This window comes from Alosa alosa, chromosome 12 (genome assembly GCF_017589495.1).
Source record: "Alosa alosa isolate M-15738 ecotype Scorff River chromosome 12, AALO_Geno_1.1, whole genome shotgun sequence".
NCBI classification, from domain to species: domain Eukaryota; kingdom Metazoa; phylum Chordata; class Actinopteri; order Clupeiformes; family Clupeidae; genus Alosa; species Alosa alosa.
In genome coordinates, this window is record NC_063200.1 from 27,439,976 (window position 1) to 27,449,975 (window position 10,000).

The 10,000-nt window shown below is 45.6% G+C and overlaps 1 protein-coding gene across 2 annotated transcripts in view; it reads left to right on the forward strand.

Annotated features, from left to right (window-relative positions):
• The first annotated feature begins 5,549 nt into the window (after positions 1–5,549).
• The window catches only part of rxraa (retinoid X receptor, alpha a), a 114,191-nt gene continuing 109,740 nt past the window's right edge, over positions 5,550–10,000 (forward strand). For both annotated transcript variants that reach the window (XM_048258426.1, XM_048258427.1), the window contains exon 1: positions 5,550–5,791. In XM_048258426.1, the coding sequence (XP_048114383.1) occupies positions 5,764–5,791 (28 nt within the window). In that variant the 5' untranslated portion in view covers positions 5,550–5,763. The remainder of the gene's footprint in view (positions 5,792–10,000) is intronic.

A 10,000-nucleotide genomic window follows, 5' to 3' on the forward strand; every position in this document is an offset into this window, starting at 1 on the left:
AGGGAGAGAGAGACAGAGAGAGAGGGAGTGAGAGGAAGGGAAGGAGAGAGAAGGAGAAAGACAGAAAGAGTGTGTGTGAGAGAGGGAAAAAAAAACGATGGAGGCGTTTAAAAATGAAGTGTGTTGCGTCTGTCTTAGATTACAGAGGCAATAAGCTGTGGGGCAAAAGAGCAATGGGGAGCAGCGGGGTTTAGCTCCACGGAGCCACCCAGACGTGAGCGTCTTGCCCAGGACACAGGCACCACTTCTCAGCCTGCTCCTGCAGTGGCGCTCCCGAGCGCTCACACACACACACACACACACATACACTCACAGCCCCGCGGGTCTGAGTCACAGGTCAAGAGTTCTCCGCTCTCAGCCATTTAGGCCTTGTGTGTCCTAAAATCGGAGGTGATGGTTGTAATTCAGTTTGGCTATTCTCACGGTCGAGTAACAGTGACTCTCTCTCTCTCTCTTTGGGAGGATTCTGCTTTCTTTTCCACTTGCTCTCTGCCAAGGATTGATGGTGGCAGAAAGGACAATAACTCTGTGGGAGTTAAAAACAAAAACAGAGGAAAATGTCAAAAAAAGTTACGCCACAACATTGCAAAGTCATATTTATTCTTCCAACCTCTCCCTCCCTCCCTCCCCTCCATCTTTATTTTTTCGGCCCTCCCCCTCTCTTTCTATCGCTATGGCATTGGAATGTAACAACTCTGTTATGTTAACCTGCATGCCAGCTTCCACAGGAAGCACATGGACAGGAGAGGGGCTGGAGATACGTAATGGACTCTGAGTGTCTTTTCCTGCTCTGGGAGTGAGTGAGAGAGAGAGAAAGAGAGAGAGAGAGAGAGAGAAGACCTGTTCACCACCACCCCTCCACACACAAACCACCACCACCGTCACCACCACCACCCCTCCACCATCACCACCACCACCACCGTCAACACCACCACCACCACCGTCACTACCACCCCTCTACCGTCCACCACCACCACCACCACCACCATCACCACTACCACCACCACCACCACCTTCACTACCACCCCTCTACCGTCCACCACCACCACCGTCAGCACCACCACCACCGTCAGCACCACCACCACCGTCACTACCACCACTACCACCACCACCGTCACCACCATCACCACCACCACCACCACCACCACCACACCATCACCACCACCACCACCATCACCACTACCACCACCACCACCACCTTCACTACCACCCCTCTACCGTCACCACCACCACCACCGTCAGCACCACCACCACCGTCCACTACCACCACCACCACCACCACCACCACCACCACACCACCACCACCAGCACCACCACCACCACGTCACCACCACCACTACCACCACACCACCACCACCACCACCACCGTCAGCACCACCACCACCGTCAGCACCACCACCACCGTCCACTACCACCACCACCGTCACCACCATCACTACCACCACCACCACCACCATCACCTTCACTACCACACCTCCACCGTCACCACCACCACCACCACCACCATCCCAGTGGGTTTCAGCTTTAGAGAGACGAGCCTTCCCACAAACGCTCGCTTGGAACCCCCCCACACACACACACACACCATCCAAAACCCCCCAATGTGTTTGTGTACCTCTCCCCTGCATACAGAAATACACGTGGTGTTTACGTCCCACCCCATCCTGCCCTGTCCGCTTGCCTCGCTCGTCCACAGCTATTTCTGGCACGGATGCAACATGTGATCAATTCCCATCCTCTCTGTCTCGCGGGCCGACCCCCTGCAGCGGTCAGGCCTGATGGCACGGGAGAGCGATCTGATTAACTGGTGCATCAAACCTGACTGTAGCGCTCGCGCGCTGGATGATGTTTATATCCGATGTCAGCGAGCAGTGCTATTAGCTGTCACTGGGTGGACCTGTGTATGTGTGGGTGTGTGTGTGTGTGTGTGTGTGTGTGTGTGTGTGTGTGTGTGATGTTACAACATGCGGCGAGCATTGATGTTTGTTTAGTTTTCTTTTGTAATGGTTCCACAGTCAATGTCAAACAAATTGATTTTTTTCTTCCTGTGTGCAGAAAACCAGACATGACCTTCTATACATATATGCACACACACACACACACACACACACACACACACATGAACAAATACACATAGAGAGCTCTCCACTAGAGAAAATAGACAGTATCTTTTCTAATTCTATTGTGGGTGGGAACAGACTTTCAAAACAACAGAGTGAAAAAAAAGTTTTTTGGTGGTGGGATAAAAGATATTAGCAAAATCCTGTTTGATCTCCAAATGAGCCACGGGCAATGCAATGATAATGCTGAGAAAAGTTTTGCAAATGGTGAGAAAAAAGTCATTGTAATTGTTCTACAATAGGAAAAAAAAAGTTTTGAACAAAACTTTGATAAGAAGTTCTCCTGAAGTTACAGTAATTCATCTCATCATCATTCCAGCACTGTAGAAACTTGATCTGGCAGCAATTTAGACTGTACACTGGACAAGAGTTATTTGGAGGAAAAAAACAGCATAAAGGCACATTTTACTGAGCAATAAAAGCAGATGAGCCAGGTTTCAGTTCAGGTTTCATTTCAACATTGACATTCAGTCGTCTCAGCACATCTTGGGCTTTACTGTCGGGTTAGAGGTAACTGGAGCGACAACTGTACTGCCTTCCATATTAGGGTGAGGGGATGTCGGAAATCGGTGTCTAGTTTCCAGTAGCTTCTCTGTTCCGCATGACCATAGGGGCTTGTCCTGGACAGTGCTCCCCCAGTCAGACCTTGCGCTGCCCTTTCCTCTGAGCCTGCAGATCATTAGACATGGGGAATCGCATCAGATACAGGTCAGATCTATACTACTAGGCCCGCCACATCCATGGGAGAGTGTGTCAGATTGCCACGGGTGGGTGGGTGAGTGGTGGGATATGGTGGGGCAGGGTATACCTATCCTGCCCCCTATTCAGTGTCCCTAATTACACACACACACACACACACACACACACACACACACACACACGCGCACACACATGTCACACATGCAGACCTACTGTACACACACACACACACACACACACAGAATAGGAGCGCAGTCACGCCTGCTTTAGGTTTATTGCACAGTGTCGACAAACGCCTTTGATCTCTAATGCGCTGCCTGCTGCATTAATTATATATCCCTCCCCCCTCCATCCCTCTCCACCCACACCCCCCCACCAGCACCCGTCTTCCCCAGGCCAAACTACTGCACACACACACACCTTCAAACACTCACTGAACCGCATAGGGTTTCTATCAGGCCTACCGGGATAGCTTTAGGAATGTCGAGCGCACATACACACACACACACACACACACACACACATGTATGCACATACTGAACATGCACAAGCAGACACATACATGCTTTCACTCATCAGTACACAGTGGAGCAGACACGCAAACGAAAAACTTTTCCTCTCCCATGTTGCTTTGGGATTCTGTTTAGAAATTGCCTCCAAACATTTCTCTTTCTTGCGCTTTCCATCACAGACCTAAACTCCAGCATGCCCCAAAATCCACTGCTGGCATATGTGCCCATGAATAAATGTATGCATGCATTTTCTAGAACTTGCCCCATACAGATGTTTGTGGGAACAGAATTTTCAAAACATCAGGAGAATATATATATGATTTCATTTTTTTTCTGTGTGTACAGATAATCTCAATGTGAGTGCATTTTTTTTTGTATATTTAAAACATGTGTTCTTTTAGAATGCATATGTGTAGATATGTGTGTGTGTGTGTGTGTGTGAGTGAATGTGTGTGTGTCTTCGCTGTGGCTGTGCGGCACATGCAGAAACAGCAGGGGTGTGATGGTGGAGGGGTGACCTAGTTCCCTGTGTGCTAATGCAACGTGTGTTATGTAAATCCCGCTTGCTCACGAGCTCATTCGCCACTGTGCATTGCTGGCACTAGGCTTGCTTGCGGCCTGTTCCATAGCAGCCGGCGTCCTGTGCCGTCTGCAACTTATCCATCGATCCGCATGGTATGCAGGAGACCCCTCTCCCACCACCCGTAACCCCTAACCAGGCCTACCTGACCCCATGTCACCACCGGAAGATTCCAGAAGCTGGATATGGGGGATGTGGTGTGTGTGTGTGTGTGTGTGTGTGTGTGTGTGTGTGTGTGGACAAATTCAGCCTCATCAGTGACAATGCCATCCTCTCATTAGGTCATGCCGTTTTGAGCTGCATTCAGTCTGTGCCGTTGACGATACTAAAGGAGGTGTCATTTGGTGGTGCGAGTCTCATTCCTCTCCAAGCAGGACACAGGACACAGACAATGTCATGGAGACAGTTAAGGCCAACTGCACTGAGTGAACAAGACTCCACCATTCCACAACATCAGGTTGCCTTAGAATACAGAATAGCGAGACACAAACAGTACACAGTACTTCAGTAGCATCATTGCTAATGTAGCACCTATGGCGTGCAACATTTACACAAAGTAAATGTTAAAATATTTACACTATGAGAGATTTTTTTAATCAATCTTTAAATAAACAGTTTGATATTCATACTATTAAACTAAGCATTTCACATTGGCAATTCCAACGTTTCTGGTTTGGATGAGATGTGAAGAATCAATGGTGAAAACATTGATTCTAACCGCTGAACTCACCGGCCTCACACAAGAAACGGATGTTTGGATCCCTTGAGTTCCAGACTTGCAATGTACCAGAGATCCATAGTTATTTGAAAGAATGACCACAAGTCCCAAAGATGATTTTATCCTCCACCCATTCCCTGAATTAATTCTGCTATAGAATGCTGGGGTTTTGTGGGGTCTGACCATCAGACTGGTAATCATATCGTTTACTTTACTACAATAATGGCTGATTGCGGGTTGGTTTGTGGGAAATATTGTGGACTGGAGAAATGTAACACAACACCTCCACGCCATTACTGTTTTGGATCTGGTTCCGAACTCGGAGTGGTTCAGGTCAGATCAAATTACACTAAATATATTGATTTTCACAGAAAGCACAAAATGAGATCATACACAATATGTTCCATCACACGTTCTGTTTCCTGTTGGGTTTTCTTTTTATCAGATAAACATACATAAAAGTATAAAGATTGAAGTGATTCGCAAGTGTGTATTTTGCAATCGAACGAACTTTAGACTTTAGAAAAAAATCTATCTCTAGATGGTACACTTTAAATTATTTACAGAGTGTATAAATGCAGAGCTTGCAGAGCTAAATATTGTGGGTGGCGTGCCCTCTGCCTCTATGCATGTCTATGCATGTAACTCAAGTCACACCATTTTAGATAGGCTATTGTAAACTATGCATTTGAATTTCATGTGCTCAATAACTCAGCCAAATTCACTGTTTTTTATGTTTTACTTGTTAGGCTACTTAGGAAGCGTGCGCACTTGGAAGGGTTAACCAATTGTGCTCTCTCTCGCTCTCTCTCTCTCTCTCTCTCTCCCTTTCCCTCTCTCGTCTGTCGCTGCGCCGCTGAGTGCGTTGGTAGAGGTCCCCCCTGGTTGGGTCCCTTTTGCAGTAGTTGGGAGTTGTAGCGACTGAGCGAATGAGAGGGAGCGCGCCAGAGAAAACCCCGAACAAACAGAAGTAGTGTCATTAAGTGAATTTTGTGACACCATCCGCCGCGGCTTCACCAGACCGACACAATATATCCACCGGATCACTGTTTTACCGACAGCCAAGCCCACTTCGTGTCCAGCTCGAGAGCCTCAGAACGCGGTCGTGTCAGCGGGCATGAGCTAACCCCAGACATGGAAACCAAACCTTTCTTGTCATTGGGTAAGTTTCGTCTGACTGGGAAAACTGTTTGCTGATTTATTATTCTGAGATTTAAGATCAAAGTGCTGATTGCCGGACTACTCATTCAAAACACAGATATAGCCAAGAACATCTATCTCGTAAAAGACGGACAAAAAAATGCAGCTTCATATGCGGTCTTGCCTACTGCATTTTTGCAGCGACACCGATTATTACGTTTTTATTCTTTTAGGATGCTAAAATACTTATCACACATTATGCATGTCGATTTTTTTTGTCAGTTCACTACCTTTATTATCTGGACTAAACAACTCACTGTCCACCGGGTCTTATATAATTGTTTGGTCAAAACAAAAGTTGAGCGTCGGGCAGACTTGCCCATAAGCGCACATACACCGCCGTCTGCCGCTGCGTTATCCGAGCTGATGACACGATTGGTTTGATTACCAACTGACATTTCATTCTCCGATACTTTCCCTCTCGCTGTGTGTACAAGCCTATCGCGAATTCAGCGGCGATTATCTATTTGATCGCGGAATGCACAATTCGCTATCATATCAATAACACCGTCGTCGGGTAGATTACTGCACGTGGGTTTCAAATAGATTTTCCCGAATTACTTTTTTAAATGCACATCCTCTTACATTTGCATGCAGACTTAAAATATCTCATTTCGATATCCCTGTCCGAAACCACTCAAATCCATCGAAGGGCACAATCTGTTCGATTAATTCCAAAGATTCTAGCCAGGCTACTGCTGCGAATATTATGTTAACCCTTTCAGGGACATACTTTAAGTATTGCAGTGCAATAGACTGTAGGATTCAAACAAAGATAATACAAATGTGAGACATCTCCGTAAAGGTCTATAAATAAAGATTGCGAAATACTCCTGCAACAACTGCTTGGCACTGGTAAATACAATTACGAACCCACATGTTAATAACAATGTTTCGTACACGATGTTATAGCCGACATTCGTTCCAGTTTGATCACTCTTAAAATCTGACTTTTGATTGTTTAGAGATTGAAAGGACCCCAGCACTAAAGTAAAATTGCTGTGTCGCGCCAACTTCAGCAAACTTTTTTTTATCCGTCTTATGGCGAGGCTGTCTGACAAAGTGCTTTTTCAGCACGGAGAACATACAGTCGTATAGTTTACTTTTTTGGTCAAAATCTTATTTGTCCTCTCCATGGACACGTTTGACTTGGCAAAGGTATTTAATTATTATTCTACATGGAATGCAAATAGATAGGCTCTTTACTCAGTTTTTCTTTAAGGTGTGGTTTTTAGCACACACTTAGATTGCAATTCCTATGTGTCCAAAAGACAGCATTGTTTTGAAGAGCTTTCCGCTTTAATGTAACCCATAGAGTACATTAAGAATTGGTTCATTAGTGCGTAAAGCCTGCGTAGATAGATGGACCCGTGGATGTAGGCTACACAATGGACTTTCAAATACGATGAAGCCGTTCTGAGTCGTCTATATGCTAAGCCTTGCTCCTAGGTTGGAGAAGCATACAGCCTACTCTTCTTCTCGCTGCTTGCCTAAGCCCACGCGTAGGCTCACTGTAGCACATTGAGTCATATATTCAATAGTGTATTATCTTAATTAGATTTTCTGACGGCAAACATTAAACTAATAACCTTGTTTAATGATCCGTTTGTTTGCCTCTGCAACTGACCTTTAATTGCTGGCTCATTCTGTTTACCTATCATAAAATCTATTCAGACAATAATGATCATATTTATGTCCTTGCTGCCTACAGCTATATTAGCAACAGTGGTCCCAGGTGCAGTAATAATTTTGCTCAAAGTAAATCTAAACCTAAATACAGTATAAATAATAGGGCTTGTTTACCTTTTATTCCTAAATGGTTAGGCCTACTATTTTCAAAATTCTGAACTGACACATGAAAGTAAAGTTGTGTAAAAAACAGCAAAGAACAGAAAAAGTGTAAGATGAAGTGTATGTGTGAGAGAGAAAAAGAGCCAGTGAGAGAATGAATGCTTGGCAAAAGAGGATTTTGCCTGCAGTGGGCCTGCACACTTGTCTCATGACTAGGGTATGTAAACTCGCATTAATTTAGCAGGTTGAGTTCTGATATGGGCGGCATTACACACATACACACAAAACACACACACACACACACATACCACCACCACCACCACAACAACAACAACAACATCAACTGCTCTTTACCTAATAGTGCACAGAGATGCTGTATTGTTGGTTTTCGTGTTTGTTTTCATCTTAACCTTCAGTGTGCTAAAGCGTAAGAACATTATATGTTTAAGCGTGCGTGCATATATATATATATATATGTGTGTGTGTGTGTGTGTGTGTGTGTGTGTGTGCGCGCGTGCTGCACTTGTGGACATGTGATCGCATGCCCTTTAATGTAGCCTGAGTTGACACCTAATCAAAGCCCCATGATGAGCAATTATCAGAGACATGGCCCTTTGCTGCTGAATCTGTGTGTGTGTGTGTGTGTGTGTGTGTGTGTGTGTGTGTGTGTCTATGAGCATCAGTGTGTGTTTGTGTGACTTTCAGGACATAGTGGTGCTTAAAAGTCCCTTCTTCCTCTGGTGTGTATAGAGGTCATTATCGCACTATGTTAGAGGTCATTATTGCACTATGTTACCGTATCAGAGGCCTGGGCAGTTTAACACTCCGAGGCCGGTCCACTCCTCATCTTCACTTTCTCACTTACTGCCCGACCCTGCTTGCTTGCTTGCCTGCCTGGTAATTGGCTGTTGCATAGACACCGCTTGCTTGCTTGTATAAAACGGTGTAGATGTTCTCCACTAACGGCTCTCCCTGTAATTAAAGAGACAAGCGCCGCATTTGAAATTCCATCGGTGTCGGCCCCCTTTCAAACGTCGGCGGCAACATTTTTCAAGTGGAGATGAATGATCGGTGGCTTAGTGATGTCTTTTCTTTCACTTGCTCTCTCTCTCTCTCTCTCTCTCTCTCTAACTCTCTCTCTCTAACTCTCTCTCTTTTCTCCCAGGTCCCATGTCTGTTTCTCTCTCTTTTTATCTCTCTTTCTGTCTCCCTCCCTCTTTATTATTTTGTGTGTGCATATTCGTTTCAAGGGCATATTTATTTATCCAGTTACATATTTATATATTTGTTTTACGTACACTAAAGCATACGGCTTCTAAATTGAAGCATTGACCCAAATTCTGCAGCATTACTTGGTTGTGATATGTGAATATGTGATGTGTGTATATGTGAATATGTGTAATGGATGGAAAGCCCAATGCCTTTGATGCAGTCAGACCAGCACTGTTTTTTCCTCCACGTGGAGTTGCACTAGTTATCTAGGAGGACTCTTATTACTTTTTTCTCCTTCAAGTCTCGTTTCGAGATGGAGAGAGATTAATCGGTTCAGTTGGTGTACACAGCGTTGTGATTTCTTCCGTAATAAGGAGATAAGGGTTGTATGTTTATGTGTGGGTGTGCTTGGGCGTTTGTGTGTGTGTGTGTGTGTCCTTCCTCAGGTGCCAAAGACTTGTTAGGCTCAGTCTGCAAACAGCTTGGGCGGCTCGCGCTGCGCAGACTGCCACAGTTCATGAATTAGATCGGAGACGGCCGCTTGCCAGACTCGTCAGAGTTTCAAAAAAAAAAAAAAAAAGAACACTCCAGCTTCCGTGCTCGCACACAGCCAACAGCTGTCCAGAATACTGAAACGGACTGGCAACCAGGGGCCAAGAGGCTGCAGAGCCGCACAGCCGACGAGTCAATAGGAAGACACTGGCTCAGTGCAGCGCTAGGGAGACGTTCAATCACAGATTACGGAAACGAACGCCATGGGCAACAGAGCAGTTGCCCGTGCCTTGAGGTCCCTTATCCGAGTGGCCCCTTCAGTGAAGCCGGAGCGGCAATGTTTGTTCCACAACTATTCAGACACAGACCAGGGCTGTCAGATCTGTGGTATTAGACTGCTGTGAATTATTTATCCGCCTTCAGATATGGAACGATATTATATGTATGAAGTGGCTGCTTGTCGGAGGGGGTTTGGAGGAGGGGCTACTGACACACTGTAGGGCTGCAGCTGAACATGTGGTCAGTAGTGGTTAGTTGGTTCTTGACAGTGGTGTAAAAATGACTTGTGTTAACTGGGTGGGTGAGAATAAGAATGGAGGAACCATGCCAATTGAAAGGAAGCTGTTTCAGCGCTCCAGGGCCTGTGTTCATTTTTGATGAAGCTTTAATTTTAAAG